Below are 23,988 nucleotides of genomic sequence, written 5' to 3'. Positions count from 1 at the left end.
TTGATGACCTGTTCCTGGAGACTTTCAAGGTGAGGCTGGATCAAGCTCTGAGCAACCTGATTTAACTGTGGGTGTCCATGTTCACTGCAGGGGAGTTGAACTAGATGACCTTTAAAGGTCCCTTCCAACTCTAAGTTTTCTATGACTCTACGACTCTATAACCAGGTGGGTATATGATGGTAAAGCAGTGGATGTGGTCTATCTTGGTGTAGTGTGGTCTGGACAATCGGGTAGCGAGGTGGACTGTGAACTGGCTAAAGGAAAGAAACCAGAGAGTTGTGGTCAATGGCACAGAGTCTATTTGGAGGCCTGTATCTAGTGGAGTCCCTCAAGGTTTGGTACTGGGACCAGTACTGTTCAATATATTCATCAATGACTTGGATGAGGGAATAGAGTGGACTGTCAGCAATGTTTGCTGATAACACAAAACTGGGAGAGTGGCTGACACACCAGAAGGCTGTGCTGCCATACAGTGAGACCCAGACAGGCTGGAGAGTTGGGCAGGGAGAAATTTAATGAAATATAACAAGGGTAAGCAGAGAGTCTTGCATCTGGGCAAGAACAATCCCAGGTACCAGTATAGGTCGGGGAGTACCCTGCTGGAGAGTAACTTAGGGAAAGGGACCTAGGGGTTCTGGTGGACAGCAGGATGACCATGAGAGGGCCAATGGCATCTTGGAGTGTATCAGAAAAGGTGTGGTTACTAGGTTGAGAGAGGTTCTTCTCCCCCTCTACTCTGCCCTGGTGAGACTGTATTTGGGATATTGTGTACGGTTCTGGGCCCTATAGTTCAAGGACAGGGAACTGCTTGAAAGAGTCCAGTTGCAGAGCCACAAAGATGATTAAAGGAGTGAAGCATCTCTCTTACAATGAAAGGCTGAGGGAGCTGGGTCTTTTTAGCTTGGAGAAGAGGAGAATGAGGGGTGACCTCATTAACGTTTATAAATATGTGAAGGGTGAGTGTAAAGAGGACGGGACAAGGGGCAATGGGTGCAACCTGGAACATAGGAGGTTCCACATAAATATGAGAAAAAGCTTCTTTCATAATGAAGGTAACAAAACACTGGAACAGGCTGCCCAGAGAGGTTGTGGGGTCTCCTTCTCTGGAGTTGTTCAAAACCCACCTGGTCGTGTTCCTGTGTGACCTAATCTAGGTGTTTCCACTCCGGCAGGGAGATTAGATTAGATGATCTTTTGAGGTCCCTTCCAACCCCTGACTTTCTGTGATTCTATGATTCTTCTATTTCTATCTAGAAAATAATGGATCTTGGGCAATCTCTTCCTTACAGATCCCAAATTTATGATATCCAAGCATTCCAATTCTTCAAAGTAGAAAGAAAGAGTAGCTCAAAGAGTGATACATTTCAGAAAACCACCAATTCTTTGATGATTTCTTTCTATAAAAAGTCATCAGCTTTAACACAACTGATGAGAGTCAGACATCCAGGTAAACTGTAGGACTGAGACAGTGAACTCACATAGAGCGCTAAATCTTACTGTTTCATCTTAGCTGTTTCATCTCTTTTTTTCTATTAGCACACCTATCTAAGAAGCTAATGAAACTAGAAACTCTTACAGGATTAACAGTCATCAAAAACTGGCTATTCCTTATGTATGAAAATTCAACTGAGTACACTGCTCTAGCATGATGTGATTCTGTCTCAGGAAATTACAATAATCTGAAGAGAGATGGACAGAAGTAACTTAAGAACATATAAAGTACACAGTTAATACTGCTTCTGAGTGCATCTTTGTGAAGATCAGGCACACCTAACTACTTGGTTAAAGTAGCAGTACACACCTACAACACTGCAAAACACACTGGATGAGTCAATCTTCCTGAAGAAAGAGTGGAGAGATCTTACTACTTAAGCACCTGCTACTGACCCTAAAAACAATTTCAATGATAGTAAAAACCAAAACAGATTATCACCAGCATTTCTGTATTAAAAAACCATATGATAAGGATGGTTAAAAATCCAGAATGGGCTAAAAGATGGTCAAGGACAGCTGACAGCTGTCAGATAATAGAGATCAAAGAATGTAATAACTTTTTTGCTACAATTAAGCGAAACATCTATATCTGATATGCAAATGTGAAGCCTTGAAATAATCTGTATTCCATATAAACTGATCTTCAACCTGCTCAGGCCAGGTGTCCTTGTCCTGTGGTACAAGGAAATAATAATATTAGGGAAGAACTGTCAGTTTCTTATGTATTATTTGGCTTATCAGGCAACAGTACTGCATCATATTCTGACTTGAAAAGTATGTTCATGTAAATGCCTTTAACAGTAACAGAATTACAGAGAGGTCCAGGTTTGAAGGGATCTCTGGAGATGATCTGGCCCAGTCTCCAGAGGAAGAGTGCTCTTTGATTAGGTTATTCACGGTTCTGTCAACCTGAATCTTATTTACTTTTATTGGAAACCTTTTTGAGAATTTTTGAGCAGATTCTATCAATGGACCAGCAGAACAACACTAGAAAGAGATCTACTGTTGTCTGATCTCATCTGAAAAACACTCTCATTAAGTTCTCCTACAGAAAGCTTTAAAATAGCATATTATCTATTCTAAGTTCTTCAGCAACACCTTAAGTATCTTCCATGCCCGATACAAATTTGGTACAAAGTAGAAAATGCAACTAAAATAATTAAGTGACTCAAAACTCCTTCCAAAACAGCAGACAGACTGCACAGGTTTGACTTGCAGCTAAGAGTAACAGTGACAAAAACTAAGGTGGATTGAGGTTATCCTGCCTTTTATGGTCTTCTGCCACCAGGAACACAAGATGTAGAGGTACCTCTGAAAAGAAGAATATGAACTCAAGTGTGTGTGGAGCAGCAGTATTGTGAGTTTAAGAAATACAAACAAATACTCTGAAAGGAACGCTTATTTCCTCACAACCTGACATTCCATAGACATCGCTCAAGAACTGTCTGATCAAGTTCCGCTTAACTAGCACTGCTGATTTTTCACAACCCCAGGCAATGCAAGTGAACCTAGTTGTAGGAGATGCTTAGAATTAAATGGCTACAAATATGCATGGATGTTCTTTTTTCTAAGAATTCAGAACCATAAATCTGGAGGACTTTATAGAGGCACAATCTCACACTGTTCAAGCACAGCGTTCTGAGTCTGACTTATACAGATGGTGTCTAAGAAAATTCACTACCTGGATGTCACATAAATGTAACCTCAGTCTGTACAACAGAACAGAGAAACTTACGTTAAACCATGTTGAAAAAGCATAGTAGAGAAATTGTGGGGAGCTAAAAAAGCAGTTAAAATCCCCCACTTAACAGCAAAATATAAACTACTATTTAACATCAAGGTTTTTATTGTGAAGATAGAGTTCTTAATTCATATATTTTTCTGCTATAGGAAGACACTAGTACGCTAGCAAAGTTTAGATGAACTTGCTGACATACCTAGACAAAGAAACACAATCACGCATCAGAAACTGATGCACTTGGTGAGAAATTCTGTCTCGACTTAAGATATGAAAACTTGCTGGGCACAGGACATAAGAGATCATGACGGAATTTCAGATGGGAAATCAAACATGATTTACTACATACATATAGATTTTAATCTTGCAAGCTTAATAACCAAAACATCCTCCAGAACAGCTGTGCTCATGACATTGCTTTCTGATATCTTGTGAAGCACTCAGAATGCCATCCAGAGATACAGAGTTAGCAGAAGCAGTGTGTGAAATAACTTCATTCCATTTTTTCCTCATTTACGTAGTTGTAGTGTGAAATATTTCTTAATAGCTGGAAATTTTATCAATTCTTTAGGTTAGCAAAAAAATAACCTCTAATTTGGACTAGTATTGTAAAACAAAACAAAACAACAACACAAAACAATCCACATCCATTAGGCAGAATGTATGAAGCTCTGCTGTGCTAGAATGTGCCTGGGAGAAAGAATCCCTTACCTCCAGCCTGTGGGTTGACTGGCCTTAAACTTGGACTTGGCATGACAGCTCCTCTTACAGAATTCTGAGCTGGTGGTGCGGGAATAGTGGTATAGACCACCTGATGGTTAGTTGGGGTTCGTGGTATAGGAAGTTTTGCAGCTGTTTGAGTCACTGGTCGATGAGTTACATTCACTGTTGTCGGAGCTGGAAAAAGAGAGACAAACCAAAACCTAGAATGTAATCCCAGAACATGCAAAATAAAAGCTATCGCCACAAAATTCTATCTGTTTCTGATAGTGCAAGAAAGGGGAAAATAGCATAAACAAATGGTAATGGTAATTTTCACCTGAAACAGTAACGATGTCAGCATATATCCAAATTCCAAACAGAACAAATAATAATAATATCCCAAAGAATCAGACTGAAGAAAAAGAAACAAACCCTAATCCTCTATTGCTAATAAGTCCAAATATAGGAAAAAAAGATCATAAAAAACCCAACGATTACTATATCTGATCTGTGTAAATAAAAGTAGTTCTGAGGTCTGATAGCTGTGGAGAAGATAAAAATCACAACTGAAAACAAGCAATTAAGAGTCCACAGAACTGATCAGTTCTAAGACGATTCTAATGCCCAACAATTATCTACAGAAAAAAAAAACAACCAAACCCATAACAAAATAACAGACAAAATAACAGAAATGATGTTACCTGTAGGTAATACATGTATAGTGGTCTGGGAAGGCCCACTTGTTGGCACGCCTGTTTGCTGCAGAGGGTTTGGCTGCAAAGGTGGTAGGGGGCGAGACAAAGGCTGGGCAGGGATGCTCTGTGCTGTAGGAGGTGTCTGATTCTGCTTCTTGGCCTCTGCTTTAAAACAAAACAGCAGTAACAATGACAACTGCAAACAGAACTAGAACATCACAGATCTGTTCATTTCCTGTCGTTCAGATTATCAAAGAGTATTTTCTAGCACATTTCTTTCATCTTTTCATTCTGCAAACCAAACTGTTCAAATTTCATTCAGTTCCTCACATTCATCATGTCAATTATTTTCCATCCTATACTCCATAATGTTTCATTCTATCATTATGAGGTTTCTGCGTAATTTGAAAACCTGATTTTTTCCACCAAGAAAGGAGTGGCCTAAACCTTAAAAAGGGCTTAAACATTGCTGTGTTAAACTTATTTTTTTAAGTAATAATTCTTGTCTCCTCCTGGCGCCTATACCCTTTTTTTGCTGACTCTTTCCTTTGTTTGATATGTTAGTCATCCATTTATTGCTGTTTTGAATTTTCATACTATTTTCTTAATAAAGGAAAATAGCTTTATTATTAAAAAAATTTAGAAGATTTTAAATTTTGTTTTGTCACATTGTCAACATGACTTACCCACTGATTGGGTCACACTGTCAACGTGACTCCCACTGACTGGGAGAACTGAGAAATACAGCACCTGTATTTGTATTTCACTATATGGCATCGTAAAAAAATTTGAGTGCAAATCTGTATGTAAACAGACCTTTTGTCCACAAGGAGAACTGGGAAGCTGTATTTTTAAGCCAGATTAGACTAACAGTGGGCAGATAAGGCACCACCAAAAACTAGAGAACACAAAATTAAGAGAGTAAGTTTTAAGGGCAGCCATTCAAAAATGATTTGCCCTGACAAAACTGCACATGCAGCAACCACTAGTTCAGAAAAGAGCACACAATGTAGAAATAGAAAATATTACACTCTTGAGAATACATATCAGCAATATATTGAAGAACATGTTTAGAAACTATCAATCAAGTATGCTAATGAAGTTACATGCAAGAACAGGGCTAATGGCAGTGTGGCTCAAGATGTTTATTTATTTACGAGGAAGCGGAAAGTATTTTGATGATCACACTGTCTTTAACACCAGCTACTGACAGCTTAAAGTAGCAGTACCCTTCACAAACTCTTGTATGATAACCTAACACAATTCATGACTTCAAAAGTAATACAAAATAAATTGCAGACTTTCTGCATTGTCCCGTCTGTAGATTGAACCTGAGCTACTTTGCTGAAGTCATTTGACAAAAACAATTTTCTTTCAGTGAACAAAGCAGCATATAGAAGAAGCAGTGAAGAGATCCTTGTTTTGAAAATACAAAGTGAGATATTTCCTGCTGTTTCATAAAGTAACAGGTCTTGTGATTAGTTCAATCTTTTTGTATTTCATATTGGTATGAGAGACTTCTCAGTGTCCAGCAAATTCCTTCAAGGGATTACTATAGAGATGTACACACACAGTTACTTTGAATAGTCACAGATTTCTACACACTATAAATGCCACTGCATCATTTAAATGATGCATAATTTGAACGAGTGCATTCTTAGTCATGATCTAGAGAAGATGTGCTCATGATCCAACCAGTAGGAATCTAGACATACTACTGCTATAACAGGGTCATTTAGATAACAAGGACAGTCTGGGCTAACATGAATTGTTCTGTTTTTGTCTCACATGGAAGCATGATCATTTATCCCTAACAAATCGAGAGTCCTGCTGAGATTCCAGCTGTGGAAACTAGGTCAGGATTCTACCAGCTAGAAACTAGGAAAGATAACCGATTTAGGTACCCCTAGCAAAAGGTTATTTAGTGGTGTAAATAAAAAATCAGCAAGGAAAAATGAAGACGAAGTACACAGTAAGCACAGAGTTAAGGTCAGAAGTAATGTAGGAACTGTTCCAATGCAAAATGAACAAAATATCATCTTCACTAAAAATATGGAACTCGAGAGAAAGGACAATTTGATTTCTGGAAATGAACATAAAATGAAAATCATCACTACTGAGGCGCAGGTGTAGAGCAAAACTAAAAATCTAAACCACAACATGGAAAAGAAGAGGGGCTGATTTCCATGCAACAAAATGGGCTTGCAACACTGCAGTCAGAGCAATGAGGTGCAATCACACTGTCAAAGGATGTAAAAGCACAACTGTATTTAATGTTGGCACACAGACACAAAGCAGAGAACAGATCAGATCTTCATTTGTTATTTACACAAAGTTATTTATTTAGGAGGAAAAAAAGGATTAGAAATTCTAACAATCTAATGCCTGAATGCCAACTGTAAAAAGTCTTTAATTATTCAGTCAACAAAGACAAAATCTGTCCAGAGGAGGTTTCAAAAATGTGATAAACTTCTCAAATTACTTCAGATTATTTATTTCTAACAGATTTAAACATAGAAAGCAACATCTCTTAAAGGAAAAAGGAAAAACCTTAAAGACAGTATTTTCTACTAAGCAGAACTCCTTTTGTTTAAGGCCTATCAGAATTCTCTAGTCACCACCCTGCTTTACAGAAACAGCAGAGAATAAAAAACACTGAACCGAATCTCCTTCCTATCATTCAAGGGCATGAAATAATACTTGCAGCTCAACTGTCCCAGCTGTCAGGAAAATCTTTTACACTTACCTTGAGAAGAGACATCATCCTCATCATCCAGTGTAAGGTCAATGACACCTCCTGAATCGCTTCCTGTGACCTTCCCGCTCTGAAAGACAAAACTCCTTCATTTTGCAAAAGCAAATCCAGGGAACACAGATGGAAAAGGGATATGAACTGAACACTGAGTAAGTGAGGTCTCAGAACTGAAGCACTTATTATGAAGAAACTGATGCATTAAGCAGTAGGAGGAGATTTCAAACAAACTTCTCTGGACTTGGAAAAACAGGCAAAAACCAACTGTATGGATTTCAGTATCGAATACTGAACTATCTCTTAACTTAATGACCAGTAGTATGTTGTTATTTTACGGGTAAATACATTAACAAAATGGTATTATTAAGTATCTTTCAGTTATGACCCTTGTAGTGTTTTAATCCAATTGTGCTTTTGTTTATGGTAGTATAATCTTTTGACACAATAGTCACTGGGACAATGTGGGACAATGTATTACTCATCTTGAGATAGTTCAGCCTGCACGCCTACAGTGACACTGACTTCAGAGTATGAAAACCTCTTATGCGACCCATATGCTGATAAAACAGGTCATCAAAAGCCACCAGAAAATTCCAATAGTTTCCAGCTTTTAACTTCTTTATAGTATTTTATCCATCATCACAGATTTCAATATTCTGTCATCCTACATATAAAACTATTTGTGTCTACCTCTTCAGAGAAGATAATTTCTGAAGGCTAAATGTTATAAAAACCCAGTGGGCCATCAAACAAGATTTATCTTCTGGATCAACAGATCCTTTAAACAGACTGTTTAGACTGTTTACAGGAACCACCAAACTTTTTATTTAGCTGATGGAATAAATAATGGAAGAAAAATCCTAGGTTTGTCTGGGTTTTTAAAAAAGCTTTCTAGAACAGATGTGGAATGACATGAATATCTGATATCTTAAACTTGAAGTAGAATTTGGTTGTGCAGAAGAAATTACCATTTGTTGCTGGACTGAACTGTTATTGATTTACAGATTGCAGTCAATTCCTTGGGACAAACAAGGGGTTAGGAAAACAATTACCAAAATCACTGAATAATTAATATGAAAAATAGTGTAAGTTATCAGCCACACACAACCAGCGTGATAAAGCTTAACAAGATTCAGGTGTTACTGTGTGGTCTAATAGGGACAGATGCAAAAAGCCCAAGGATTGAGATCATCTGCTCTATGAACTTAGAGTAAAGTAAAGCCTTTACTGAAGTCTTCAAGACAGTTCTCATGCTGGTAAAGCTTTGAGGAGGGAGAAAAGAGGTATCACTAAATACAATGAAAGCAGTCTCTGAATTACTGGTCATTGGATTTGGAAGGCCTGACATGAATGATCATTATGCATTCAGATTATAATAAGATTTCTACTGAAGTTCTGATGCTGCCATTGATGAAATTCTGCTAATAACTTGGATGGCATAAAATATGAAGAACAGCGAAGTACTTAAGATCCAAGATGACAGAGGTGACTTCTGCAGGGATTCTGTCTTTGCTCTACATAGAGAAACACCTTTCAGATTTCAGAGATTTCTATTTCAAAGACCTTCCAGCTTCAGTTTTCTTCATGTGATGACCTGATTTAACCACTTGAAGCTTAGGATAAATGTCACATTCAAATAACCAATAGCTACTTGATTAGCATAAAATCAAGAGGAATTTCATTCCAACCTGATAATCTTCCCAGTCATTGATGTGATTTTAAATGATGGTTTTCTTTGCTAGGAGAAAGCAGACTGAAAAAGGAGGGAGATCTATGAGCTGGAGAAAGAATAAACTAACACTAAACAATTCATTTTTCCCCCATGACAGAATCTATTTGTCTGAAGTAATTTCCTTCAATTCTTCTTCCACAAAGAAATTCAAATCCCTGGAGAAAAATACTCTTAATGAAACTGTTTTGAAGCCCTACTTATCTGTGTCAGCTGAGAAAGTTCTTTGAATTTCCAATATTGCATGAAACTTTGATTTTGATGTGTCTGGGAGGCCAGAATCTTGAGTTATGCAATGCTAAACAAAGAATCCAATGAGCCAATTATGTCTCAAGAATGCAGTTTTCAGAAGAACAGACCTGTGAGTTAACCACATTATTCAAGTTTTTCTACAGAACAACCCTGGCAGAAATCTCCTTAGTAAAAATATCTTAAGGTTGTTACATTTCCTTCCACAACCTGTACTAAAATTGTGGACCTAAAGGGCAGTTTTGCATGGTGCTGTCTTATACAACCCCCAGTTCCACTTCCAAAGCACATGCTCCAGATAAAACAAGAGGAAGCAGCAGTCCACATACAGCGCACTATGAAGTCTTCACTCCTCAGAGCTAGATTCCTCTAATTCACCTGCCATGCATCTCCTGTGAATGAAATTTAGGGCTGTGGGAAAATTATAAGGTAACCTGAAATGCTGAAAATGGTGCATGTTGTGTCACCAAAGAAAAGTATGTAGAAGGGTATGGGGTTGTCAGGGTATTCCTTCACAGAATAGAGTGCTGATTATGCCTGTCATAGAGGTCAGAATTCTGGCTATTCAAAGTATCAGTCAACATTTAAGAGGAGGAGCAGACACCATTTCTACATTCTGTAGGATTCACATAGTTTTCAGATTCTTATAGATCTCTCAAATGCAGGAAAGGGAACAGTAAGAGATTTAGGAAGAATGGGGAATTAGGGATTGGAAGTCTGGTTTACATTTCCTCATAGGGAAGTTAGACATCTCCATGACCAGACACAGTTATTGTTTATTAGGTGTTTCTGGAGTGCTGTTGCTTACCACATGAATGGTTAAGAGCTATGAATGGAACCACTTGGAATCACCCCTGCCAGAAGGAAGTAATAATGTCCTGTGCCCAACTACCAATATCATGACTCTTTTAGTCAGAAATTATCTCTGGAATTGTTTATTTTTTATTTTTTTCCTACAAGGACTTGCAAAAGCTCTATTTTATAATAGAACCACATCTGAAGAAAGGCTAGAAACAAAACTGCTCTTACTCCTGCAAAATGAAGGAAGGGGATTCTGAGGAAGGGTCTGCCCTGTCGCGCATCAGAAAAGGAGAGTTATATAAAACCACTCAGAGCAAAACCATGAACTAGCGTAGCAAGGTTTGTGTCACTCGCGAAGTGAAAGGAAGTGTAACAATGGACTTCCAAATATGTACGAACCACCTTCTCATTTAGGTAAAAATCTAAAATAAGAAAATAAGTTTTTCATCTCCTAATATTATACTTCAGCAAGCACTGAGGCAGAAACTAGTACCACAGAAAAGCATTTTGATCTGCTGACTTTTCAGCTTTCTCCAAACACAGGAATACCAAGAATTCCTGAACATGCTCCACCTGATCTCAATGGAAGAACAAGATGATACAACTATGATACAACACTTTTTCCCTCAGGACAACCACAGTAGTGAAACAGTTCAAAGCATTTCATGAGAACCCAAAATGTATGCATTGTGCCTTATTTCACATTTTGCCTAGCAGATCTGAGTAACAGAAGTCAGTGGCCTAGAATAAACTGGAACTGAAACTAAATAACTGAGGTAAGATGAAGTGATCCGTATCTACTTGGAACACGTTAGTAAAACTAACAATTTTATTAAAACAAACAAAACCACAGCCAACAATACCAAAACCTCTGAAACCACCTTTTCTCATTTTTGTCAGAACTAGAGCATTAGTCTTCCAAGTGACAGAAATCAGCTGCACAGAAATCTGTTTACAGTAGCATCTGTGTAGTTTCCAGAAATCATGACATAAGAAGTTTATAAGAAGTTTAAAATAAACTTAAATTGCCATATTGCCTTTTCCATCATCTGTACCAGTTTATGCGTGTTAACACATATGCCGTTCATCTGGGAATAAGAGGAAGTGCTCCAAAAAGCTGTCATTCACACATCTGCTTTGGACCTGTTTTATCCAGAGCTAACAAGACAAGCACAAATAGGCAAGAGTGAGACCTGAACCACAACTGCATCTCACCTGCCTTAGTTTTAATCTTTTTCTGCTCACATAAATCAGCTGGGAGCGTAGCAATTTTACACAAAGCAAGTTAACATCATATGCCTCAAGAAAGTAAGCATTAATACTATGTGCTTGCTGTCAGAACACCAAAGACCTGCAAGACCTGCACTGACCAAGTTCCCATCTAAATTTCCAGTGACAATGAAACAGGAACATAAATTTAACAAAATGTAGAAGCACAGTTGATAGAAGTAAGTGGGTGTTTGCAGGCAACACATTAAACAATTAAGCCTGAAAACACAATTAGTCAAAGAAATTTGTTGGCACTCGTATGTTGCAAAGGTGCAAATATGGTTTTCAAACTTTAAATAAAAATATAAACTAACTAATAACAGCATTTGCATCTATTTAAAATCAGATTTTATATGACCTGCAACAAATCTGCATCAAGCATTTGTTTTCTGATCACATTTGAAATATTTCTTACACATTTATTTCTGCAGTTATCTTTCTGCAATTACTAAAATATGGAATTCATTCTAAAAAAGTGACTAGAAAGAGAAGAGAATTTTCATTTAAAACATATTCTTCAACAATTTATTTTTTGGGAGAGGAGAGGTGAGGAAATCCTACTATCAAATGTCAGAATTCACAGATAAATGTGACAAAAATTTAGAAAGACAACAAGAAAAACACAAGACTTCATCTCTTACTGACTTTGTAATTTTAATAGTCACATCTTTATTCTTCATCTGTCACTGAACTTTCATTTGCAACTGTTTTGCATAAAAGCAATGTATCTTGTAACTGAACACTTCATAGATCAGTGCAATGTAGATCTGTCTAAGAAGATTCATGCAAATTAATGTATGTTGGAGCTCAAAAGCAAAACATGAGTTGAAATGAATGAAGAAGGGTTGCAATGTATGATTAAGAGCAGAAACAAAGGTGAAAAAAGAAAGCAAAATGAAGAAAAAATACAGGAAATGAGAATTACAAGCCAAGGAGCAGCTAAGCATGAACCACTTCAAATACTAGACTGCGTGAGTCTTCTGTAATGACTTTTCAATGTTGTGCATTTTTCCTCAAAAAGCCAGCCAAGCAGAAGGAATCTCACAGTTTGAAAAGTGTGCTCTTCAAAGACTATCAAATTCCACATCCTCTGCTGTGGTTTCTTCAATTCACAGTATGTCTACACCAACATTTAACAATATAGAATTACCTTCAGCTTTGGTTGTATGCCAAACAATCCACCCAAGCATCTACCTTGGCAGGTATGGAGGATAATTATTTTAATACTGAGCAGCTCTTTCATATAATTTGTGAAAGCAAAAGCAAAAGCGTAAATTTTCTTTCAAGTATCTGAATTAATCCTTTTAAGTCCTGAATCAGAGGTTGTCATATCTCTCAACACTGCTTGACAAAGTGATTGGAAAAGGGGAACGAGCCTTCATCCTATGGAGGTGACTTTTGTCAGCCATGAAAGATATCCCTTCAAGAAGGATTTGGTATGTTATCTGGACAAGTGGACCAGCATGGAGAAAATCAGTACCCAAGGGCATTAGTTGTGCTGGAGGTGAGCTATACTGCTAACCTAGACAATGAACAGTTACACCAAGATCTAGATGACATTAAGTGCTCACGACTAATGTGGCAGAAATGTGTACAGAGTGCACCATCACCACATGCCAACACACTGGCAGTACTGACCTGGAAAGACTGCAAAAAGCCAAAAACGGATGAAGTGGCCAGCCTACTCTGATGACATAAAGAAAATTTCTCTTCTTCCTATGGGCACATGTTTCAGCTGTGAAGAAACTGTCCCAGGAGTGCCGGCAATTCAGACATTATGTCCTACTCCTCACCTGTATGGACTACTGTCTCTGCTATTAGAAGTAAGCATTCTGCTCGGGGGAGGAAATATATACTCACCATGTGCCACTCTGTGGTTTTATCTTTGTGAACATGGAGAGGATATAAGTAAGAGGAATGGAAAATCTACTTTGACCCTAGAGGTATGGGTGTATGAGTTGCAAGTAAAACAACTGAAAAAGGCTGGTCTTCCAGGAAAATGGCCACTCCAGTTTCCAGCAGGCAGTTTCCCAGACAGAGAAGATGGTCTGATCTCATTTTTGACTTTGATAATGAGCCTTAAAGTTTGCATTCACAAGAAATGAGTAACAAAATAACCAGAAGAAGAGCAGCCCTGCCTTCAGACAGGTGGAGAAAAGGGACAATTGGGTTTATCAGACTGGATTTGATGGTCTGACATATCAGAACTGCAGAGCAAAAGGCCCAAGTGGATGCTGGTGTACAGCATACCTTAAGGCCATCAAGTTATAAAGGGGCAGAACTCATCTGTATCTCTGGAGTGACAGGCACATCCAGAAGCTAACTACTGAAAGGCCAAATTAGCCTCATTGGGAATGAGTGCATTTTTCTCAGTTCCTCTGGCAGCAGAGTACAGCCACACTACATACTACACACATGCAGTCATCACCGCGATTTTTTTCTCCCTTTTCTTCCTTACTTTTCTGCCTTAAAAAATAGTTTTTATTTCAACCCAATAGTTCTATTTTATTTTTTCCCCCAGTTCTCTCCCCCATCCCACTTTAGGGAGAGTGAGCAAATGGCTATGGGGTGCTTAACTGCCTGCTGGGTTAAATCATGAGAGAAAAAAAAAAGTTACTCCATTTTCACGAAAGAACAAATACAAGAAAGGAGCCTGAATTTAAAGGTCAAGGACCAAAGCACATATGGCAGATGATGTTGAGAAAAGAACGGAACTTTTTCTATTATAACTATTATTACAAAATTTAACCAAAACAGAAGTGGTTAGAACATCACAATATACATGTAAATAGCAAACTACTGACAAAGCTGGGGAACAGATCTCTGAACAGAAAATCTCTGAACAAAAAATGTTATCTGTTACATCATTTTACACAACACCACACATACACAGGCAAACATGCACATAACAAAATGTGGATTCTGGTACTCTGCATATGAACTTCTCTATTCAAATACAGTAATACAGTATATGCGTGATCTTTTTTGCTTTGAATTTTGATATTATATAACGCCATGGGTCAATTCATCACACAAATAACAATGCTGTATATTGTAATGCCACCTGCTTTTCATAAAGGAACATTTCAGCAAGTAAAAGTGAAAAACAGAAAAAAAAATCAAACAACAAAAATCAACTCTAGGATAGTAAAACTCAAAATACTGAAGATTATTTGTAGCACACTGACAAAGCGCAGAAAATTTTATTATTAATGCTTTCTAGATCAACAAAACTGAAAAAAAATCTGGGAGTTACAAAACTAACTATCATGAACCATCACACCACTACAGTTGTACATGACGCACCAAGGCATTATATAATAGCAAAATCGATTTGAAATTATGGAAAGTGATGTTAAAAATATGTTCTGGAAATAGCATGTGTGTAGTGGTGATACTGAGTTTGTATGATAAAAACAAAGCTCACATCCACATACAAACCCACAGATTTCAAGCACAGGCTAAGTAGCTATGGAAAACATTTTTTTAGTACATTCATGAGTATAATTCTGTTACAGACTGCTTCAAACTTCTCACCCCTTAACACTTATCAATTCCAATATAGTGGCTCTCACAACATTAAAATAATTAGGCAATCCTCGCAAAGCTGTCATGAAAATTTATTTGTCCAATGCATTTGTCATCTCTTACCACAGTATAAATGATAATGCAATAAGCTAACAGTTTACTGAGTTTGTATTCTGCACAAACAAAATTTCACAGGGCTGCAATACTTATTTTGATAGTGTGCGGTTGCTTAATTGTGTGTAACTCAAACACTCTCAGCAGACATTTTACATATTGCATTTACCAGACCATTCCCCTTACTCTATTCAGTACTGCGCAATGTTTTCTACAGCATAACAAAACAAATATGGAAAAACTGAGGAATCTGTTTTAGTAATCTCTGTATGTTTTATACTCTCTCATTTCTTTGTTGCAAAGATCAGACATCAGCTCTGCTATGCCCATCAATAAGAAACATAAATCAGGAAGCATAACTAAAACCCTCTTCGCTAGAAAGATTTTTTTAGTGGTTATCGTAATTCCAAAATAAAAACTATAAAGGACCATTTGATGTAATGCTTAAAGCATCTGTGTACTGCTGTGATTTCTTCTTTAATCAAACAGTTAAAGGGTATATAATAAACACACACTTGCACACACATTTCTTTACTGGGTCTTACTCTCTTAAGGTGAAACATCTACCCTCTTTCCCCAAAGACTGCTGAAAGTTTCAAAACAATATCATACGGGATGGCCACTTTGAACAGCAACCATATTACTAGTCATTAAATGTATTTTAATTATAGCATGTTTCAGTTTAATAAAACTTTTTATAGCTATTATTCGTTCACAGTGCAATGACATCAACAGTTTAACGTTTCAATAAAACTCTTGATTTTTTGGCCCAAACTGACAAATTGGAGTCTACAAAACACAACTACAAGTCTTACTGAAAGCTTTTCTCAGCAGCTAGGAGTTGTTTTAAATAACACAGGTACAATCTCAAGGAAAGACAACCTCTGTAATAATGAATTTTAAAAATAATCTGAAAAATTCCCAAGAGGACATCGTATAGCTGAATTGAATTGCTGTTGTAAGGAAAAAAAAATAATCTAGCTAATTCATTCTTGTAGGACCTTTGAACTTCTAACATCTTAAGAATTTAGAGTTCAAATTAGTCTCAGGTAAAGGTTCCACCTTATAGATGAGAGCTAGCTGCATTTTAAATAGCAGAAACATCATCGTACATTCAGAGACAAAAATCAAGTATCCCATTTTACATATATAATTACACATTTATTTTCAGTGACCAAACTATGAAACGCATTTTCACCAGTAATGGTTCAACAACATAGAATTAATAGCTGTTAATACTTTTAAGCTGGTATGTCCCCTTTGTTCACTCTGTTCCCCAATAGACATTCACAAAGTTTGTTACACATTGCAAATAAAGGGAAAAAAAAAGTTATAGATGCACTTTAATAGCATTTTACCAGATACATTTCCAATAATCACAGAAATACCTTCAACTGTAGAGAATCAAACAAATCAAGGTACGTCACAAACATTGGGAAATGGATTGGACACTGGTGGATTTTTCATTTGAAATCATGTTAGCTGAAAAGCTGAAATGCACAGATTAAATTTAAACTGAAAAAAGATGTACTCCACAAAAGGGTAAAGTGCATCCAGGGCATGGAGCAGGGAAAAAAAGACTATCTGCCCAACTTGGTGATTTAATAAATATAACTCAAAAAGACTGATTCTATGTTCACCATTTTTAACACACCCAACATCATTCAAGTCTACTCACTGTTATGTTATATCACAAAATGTTAATAAGTCACTTTAATAGATTCCCACAGTATGCTGTGCTATATTATACATTATATAGAACATTTTTAATTCCTGTATCTATAATTGGGATTCATAATAAAATACTTTTAAACTATTATAAAGATTTGTTATATAATTATAAATCCTTTTGCCCCTAACAACAACATGTACCGTAATAAATTAAAAGTGCTTGTCACATCTTCAGAAATACAATCCTATGACCTCAGGCACTGGAATGGCCTTTGGCAAAATTACTGGGACCAAGTTGCAACCTTTCTATTTCTGTGTAAACAGGAAAAAGTTGGAAGTTCAGAGACTACCAGTAACATAGCAAGATGCCCCCTCTCCCTAAATCACTGCAGCCATTCCTTTTGGAGCAATAAGCAGAGGAAGGCTGAAAAGGGAGAAGTAGTAGCACAGCAAAACTATCCATCCAAGCTGCTTCCTGCTAACTCCTAACTATACTAACCCAGGCACTATGTAATTATCAAAATCTTGCAGTTCAGGACTGTCTTCAAATATCTGACATTCTACACAACTGAGATCTTCAGAGAGCTCTTCAGAGATGTGGACACAGGAAAAGTGCATATAGTGAGGAATATTTACCTTTTACAATCTCCCACATTGCAGATCACAGTATTTTAAAGCAGGGATGAATTACTTACACAACAATGAAAGAAAAAAACAACACGACACACTGTAAGATACTGCACTAACATAATAAAATAAAAAATGAAGGTACTACTTAACGGAAATTTCCAAACTTACAAAAAACCCACAAAGAACAGAAGTTCTACATTCCCAGTATATGTACTGAAGCCTCACTATAAAAACGAGATGTAAAACTAAAATATTTATGAAATGTCACAGTCATTTCCCACTGTTTTCAGAATCAGCTTCAATGTGGAAAATGGAATTTAATCAATGACATAGCAGCTCTTGTTGAAAATACAAGCTTAGTTGACTTCGTTAAGGCTAAGTACAGTTTTTCTGCAACTGAAATGAAAAATGAATTTTATGAGAAATCTAATTAGAAAAGTCAAGAATGACAGATAATACATTTATTTCAATGTATATTTGCTACATTCTGTTTTTTTTTTTTAACTGAAATGTAAATTATGATCCAATGGTGTCTTACAAATAATGATAAACATACGTAGTGGAAAAGAAAAAAAAACCTCATGCTGTGATTCTCTGCTGCCACTGCCACTGAGTAGCAATTCATGCCAATATTTTGAACAGATTTCATGATCACAGTTCATAGTCTGCTCTATAATAAATGGGATTTATTTGATATTTTCTGAGAGGAAAAGGAAAGACTTCTTTCCCCACACTACTACACACATAGCCAAAGCTGAATTTACAGAAGCAGCCAAACACACATTCTGTTCGCCTGCTTCAGCTTTTCTAGAAACACATGCAGGAAGATCAGTATAAAACTTTGGGTGGGAGGAAAAACAGGGAAGATTTTAAATTGTAGAAGGCTAGAAATGTACTCTATTAGTTATAACTAACTCTATTAATCTTTCCACTAATATTTAACACCATCTCCAGCTCTTTTAAAGCAATACTACTTGTAGCCCAAGCCAAGAGTGCACCTAGTAATACTGCAGTTAGTAACAGCTTAGAAGTACCAGGTTGAAAATGAAGACTTAGAACACAGCTGGTGTCAATAAAATTAGAATTTAACAAATCAGAAATTAAAAATATCTAATTAGCAGTCAACAGATAAAAGTCAAATTCAAAGTTAAATTAAAAAAAAAAATCAGACATGCTCAGCTTTTTTTTTTTCCCAGTTTAAATTACCACCTAGATTTTTGTTGAGGAATCAAACTATTAGCAATATGCCAATATGCAGTTACAGTAAATTACACAGATGCAGTTAGGACCAGAGCAGGATATGTGGCTGGTATGACCACATTATGCAGCAAGAATGAACAAAAAAGAACGAACTCCTGTCAGTGTTCTCTTGCATCCTTTGTTAAGTCTTGTAGACCAGAACAAGGAATTATCTGAGACAACAACAGGAAATGGGAGAGAAGGTGTAAAAAACCAAGACATATCCATCTTGGTGAAGATTTAGAGCGAGACTCTTCGAACAAGAAATGAAATTTGCCAGTTTACCTGAATTATGAATTCTATGAAGACAAAGTTTGGAAGTTTGCTATGCTAAAAAATCCTAGAATAAGATACTGCCACCTGTTTTTGTGTATTTTTTTTCCCTAATTTTTATATATGCCCCCTAGAAAGGCCTTTCTATTTGTTATTTCCATTTGATTTACTTTAGATTTGATAAAATGATAATCCTGGATCTGTGATTTCCTATAGCCAAGAAAGTCATAAGTTAATGCTATAACTAAGGCAACACAGGATTGTGTGGCAGAAGTAATTTTTACGTTAAAGATTATATCTCATTAACTTTCTTGATCTTTATAATATGAAAAGACTGACCATAAACAGTATATACGATACATACAGCGATTCTGAAATCTCTTCAATAATTAACACAACCGATGAGAAAACAGAACATTCTGGGTTAGTCTACACTAAGGAAAAGTGAAGTAGTAAATACAACTAACCTAACCCAGACTTGAAAATGTAATCAGCAGCAGCCACAATAAGAACTCCAAAGATCAGGCATCAAGTCACTTAGTCATAGAACCACCTGAGCTGGAAAGGAATTTTAAAGTTCACCTAGTCCAAATCCCCTGCAATGAACTGGCAATCTACAGCTGGATCAGGTTGCTCTGAACTCCTCCAGCCTGACCTTGAATGTTTCCAGAGGTAACACCTCAACTTTAATTACATTTAAACAACAGATCTGCTCTCAATTCTATTGAGAACGTTTTCCTCATTTCATGAACAACTGAAGACACAGAAATTTTTGCACCATTTGTATCAGATAGTGTTTTTGGAGATGGGAGTGACTGAAATCTTAGTCAAAAACATGAAAGGAAAACGAAAGACCTGCAACAGAAATCTGTAGCTTGTGGATTAAATTAATTTAAAAGTATGTTCAAAAAAAAAAAAAAAAAAAAAAAAGCAAAAGCAAAACAATAAAAACAGGAAGCTGCACAGCATAATCTTTTGGCAAGACTGGTAACAATCACTGGTAACAAGACTGGAACAAAGAATGTGACAGTGATCAGGCAACTCCAGCTGTTTTCATGCATATGTATGTATTTGAACTGCAAGTGTCTGTTTCATTCAGCTTGTACTTTTCTCTGAGATCTTCAGCAATCAAGTATTTGTTTAGTAAGATGCTACAGTAGTGCCAACAGTCACAGAGTGGTACAATAAATATACTCTTCACAAAATATAGAAGCCATGCACTTAGTGTAGAAAGCATAGCTCTTCAGCTAAGGGGAAGTCAGTATCTCCCCATTTTTATTTTATTTTTTTAAATTTAAATAGCTCAGCTCAGTCATTTAGAGTCCCAGTTGCTAATGAAAGTCACAGAAACTGCAAGACCTGCACTAAGTTTCTGTTCCATAGCTCACTTCAGGACTGTGAACAAGATACTTCTTGATGAACTACATCATTGGAAATTTCCTTAGTAAACCAACTGATGAAACAAATTTGATATATTTTTTTTCTATTCTAGTGATTTACTTGAAATCAGCTCTGTTACAAAAAGCATCAAGACGTTAGTTCTTGTTTTATCAAGTGCTTTATGAAAGTTAATTACAACAGCCTTGGAGAGGACTGGCAGTTGGGCTCACATTGGCTACGTTCTTGGGGAGGAAGAACTGCACGCTGGAAGAACTGCAGTTCAAAAGGATCAATAGGGCTTTTAGATTGGAGAGCAGTATGTCCCTCAGGGACTAAAGTCACAAGACTAGTGCCAGATGGCATGCTAGACTTCTAAGATTTATAAGATTTTGCTTTGTTTTACAACAACATGGTTTCTAGAAAAGGTGGAGACACCAGATAATGATTCATTTATGATTTGCAATCTTGCTATATAGGTAATTGATTGTGTTATTCTCCATTATATCTGACCAAGCCCTGTAGTGAACTTCTGCAGCTCCCCAGCAGTGTCGAATAGCAGACTCAGAGTGATGGCCTGCCAATGCCATAATTTTCTCCAGGCCCCAGTCCTGCTTCACACAGTAGCTGGATGGTGGTAGTTCGGAGAGAATGATTGGTATATCGCTGAGAAAGCCTGGCTGCCACACTTATCCTGGGCATCATTGCACCCAAGTAGTTCACACCCATTGGTTCCCTTTTGTACCATACAGGCTGTTCTTTCATTTGCTCTGCTGTTAGCTTTAAAGGATGCAGGTAAAAGGCCGGAGGCTCTGGAGGCAACTTAGATAAATAAAGCTCCAAGGAAAAAACAGGACAGTTTGGGTCCCCTGGCATATCATACATTTTACCCATTTTATGAGGATCTTCTTCATTTTTTCCTTTTCCAGGACACCTAAACATAGCATAACGACGCCCGTTCTTGTCCTTCTTAACAACAAAAGCATCTGGAGCCAGATCTCTCAAAATTTCCCTCCCTCGTTTGGTAAAATGCAACTGCAAATCAAACCACACCTTGTTGACGAGTGCCACAGGACTGTGCAATCCCAGTACACCAGACAGTTTAATCTTACGCAAGTCATCAGCTGCTATAGGAGGATGGTGGTGAGTCTCATCCTTTCCCTGGATGCGCAGCATCCTCAGCATACTCACAAATACCATATTTGCACTAGCAAACTCTTTGTCCTTCATTAAGCAAATCTGACGATTGTAAGGTGGCATTTTGAGATGCCGGTTTAAGCCAGCACGCATTGACTTGTAGCTTGCCACACTGTAGGTATTTCCATCATGATTCCTTATTTTGCAATAAAATTCTCTTAAAATATCATTGAGTTCACTTACTGGAACCAATTCAAAGCTAGGATCCTTGCCATTTTTGGCCAGCCATTGCTTTAATAGGTTAGCTGCCCAGCCAGTCTGCTTGTGGGTGTTTTTGATGCTCTTAGCATCCTCTTCCTCTTCCTCCAAGCCAAAGAGGACATCCTCAGGGAAGTTAAGATTCATCTGTGCTGCTTCTACTGCTTCTTTATTTTCTGATGAAGTCTCTTCCTGTTTCAATTGCTTTTCGAAACAATTGATCAAAGTTGTACCATCAAATATGCCACAGGTATACGGCACACAGCGAACTACTTTTTGTTCTGAGAGCTGTGAAGTGCAGAGTAATACATAATATTTTGGATGTTACATAACAAAAAGCAGGTGGCATTAACTGGATTTTTCAAATGACATAGCATGTCAGTTTCATATCCTGATAGTCAATTAGAATGCATCTGGTCTTTTTTTAAATTAACCATGGCATTACACATGCTTCAACTGATTCAACTGAAAGTAAACCTAGAGACCTACACTAAAAGACTGAAAACCGGAAAGCGTCTTGTATCTTGTTTCCTTCCAAATCCTTCCTTTTTGCTCACCTTCAATTGCTAAATACCACTCATGCACACAAACTTTTTTGCTAAAATCTTTTCCGGGTTTCAGACTCTACCGAAGATGAGAAATTCCAAAATATACATCTTATGCTGAAAATATATCTTAAAATCATAAATCTCAATTATTCTGGTACTGCTTTTCCTCCATATCAACTACTGACAGATTGGTACAGCTATAATCCACAGGTATCTTCTAAAAATGATAACCATTCTTTATGAAATGCTTTAATAAAAAGGTAGAGTAAGGCATGGATTATAATCTGTAACACTGGTCATCTTTACTAGACTATTTATACAGGAAGTGAAAAACAGAATCTTGTCCAGTATACTTTCTTCTTGCTTTGAAACACAATTCAGATTTATCTGCACCTTGAAAAACCATTAAATGTGGAAATTTTGGGTAGAAAAAATTAATTTTATTCCCCTTAGTAAAATGACTTCCAGTTAACAGAAATGTACATGTGAAGTGCTTTGTGTAATATCTGTACACAGAATCGTCATTACAAATCATTTCAAATACCTTAAATTTAACGTTAAAATTGCAAAGTCCAACAAATTTTAGAAGAATCCAGAAGTACTGCAAGTTCTTTGTTATGAAGTAGCTATTTCTGAAGGAAGTATCTTTTTTTTTCTTAATAACTTTTGGATTAGTGTAAAAATGAGAGCTGCAATAGTTTGCAAAATACTTTTAGCTTCAAGTTTAAGACCTTTAGGCAAAAACTAAGTAGAGTTTTCTTTCGTATGTTGGCTCTGTTGCATCAGACATGTTTTTAGTGTTCTCCAGGATTACTAACTCACCTACTCATGGAAAACACACTGGAAAACTTCTGAAGAGATTATCAGGAGCTCATGCTCCCAGTAATACTCCGGATCAGAAGAAGAAAAATACAAATAGACACAAACTAGAAAGAACGGGGGAAAAAATACCAACAACAAAGAAACACACAAACCAGAAAAAAAACCCACAACAAAAAAAAAACACCCACAGCCTGAAGTTGCTTCATTATGAGCAATGAGGGTAAAGAACTTATCTCCTGTGGATTGTAACTTCAGAAGTTTCAACAAAAATATAATCAACAACCTACCTGTGTTGTTCCCTCAGCTGTTCTCTTGTTCGCTGAAGAATCTGCTGGTGGCCTGCTTGTCTGGTTTTCTGAAGGGTCAAGAAATTGGTTCATTTGCAGTATCTAATCAATACTAAACTAAATACAGCTAGTCCACTCTACAAATTTAAAGGCAACATTTGAAGTTGTTTGATACTAAATGCTCCTTCTTTTTCAAGTGCAAGTATCCAAGCTTGATTACTATCATTTTTCAGAGGAAACAGGAAGAAAAAGCAAAATGGCACTTTTCAGTCTAGAAGTAGTATTCATTCCCTTCCTTGAATGTCTGACCATGTATTCCAAATATTTTATGGGTAATTCCCTCAGTTGTCTGAGGAGAAAACATAATTCCAATCTCTCCTGCCCCTATACGTTAACAGACAAGATACAAAGCAGAAAAAAAAAAGTTCAACACATTCACATGAAAATTGACTATGTATGGTTAGAATGGAAAATATGTAAATGAGGCAAGCAGAGCAGGGACAGAATTCTTAATTCTTGCTCAAATGAACACATACCTACTTAAGCAGAAGTTGCTTGAATATTTGACGTAAACATTTAAATCAAAATTCTTCCTTCATACTCCCTTACATTTTAACCAGAGCTTAGCAGCAACTGTGCTTGCCCAAAGCAGTGTTTCAATTCTGGTGAGAAAAC

The 23,988-nt window shown here is 36.9% G+C and overlaps 1 protein-coding gene across 11 annotated transcripts in view; it reads right to left on the bottom strand.

Annotated features, from left to right (window-relative positions):
- The window catches only part of LOC125688151 (activating transcription factor 7 interacting protein), a 100,764-nt gene that overhangs the window by 11,395 nt on the left and 65,381 nt on the right, over positions 1-23,988 (bottom strand). For 6 of the 11 annotated variants that reach the window (XR_007374618.1, XR_007374616.1, XR_007374619.1 and 3 more), the window contains 3 exons: positions 23,314-23,381; positions 7,376-21,944; positions 4,750-4,794 (listed from right to left, as the gene is read on the bottom strand). Coding sequence is in view for 3 of the 11 variants with exons in the window: in XM_048933799.1 (XP_048789756.1) it covers positions 3,944-4,129; positions 4,636-4,794; positions 7,376-7,454; positions 23,314-23,381 (492 nt within the window). In the remaining 8 variants the exon portion in view is untranslated. Of the gene's footprint in view, positions 1-3,943; positions 4,130-4,635; positions 4,795-7,375; positions 21,945-23,313; positions 23,382-23,988 lie in introns of those variants that run through there. The other 5 variants (XM_048933801.1, XM_048933800.1, XM_048933799.1 and 2 more) reach the window with 4 other exon arrangements.

Source organism: Lagopus muta, chromosome 1 (assembly GCF_023343835.1).
Source record: "Lagopus muta isolate bLagMut1 chromosome 1, bLagMut1 primary, whole genome shotgun sequence".
Lineage (NCBI taxonomy): Eukaryota > Metazoa > Chordata > Aves > Galliformes > Phasianidae > Lagopus > Lagopus muta.
The sequence above is the reverse complement of the archived record's forward strand: the minus strand, read 5'-3'. Positions and strand labels throughout refer to the sequence as shown.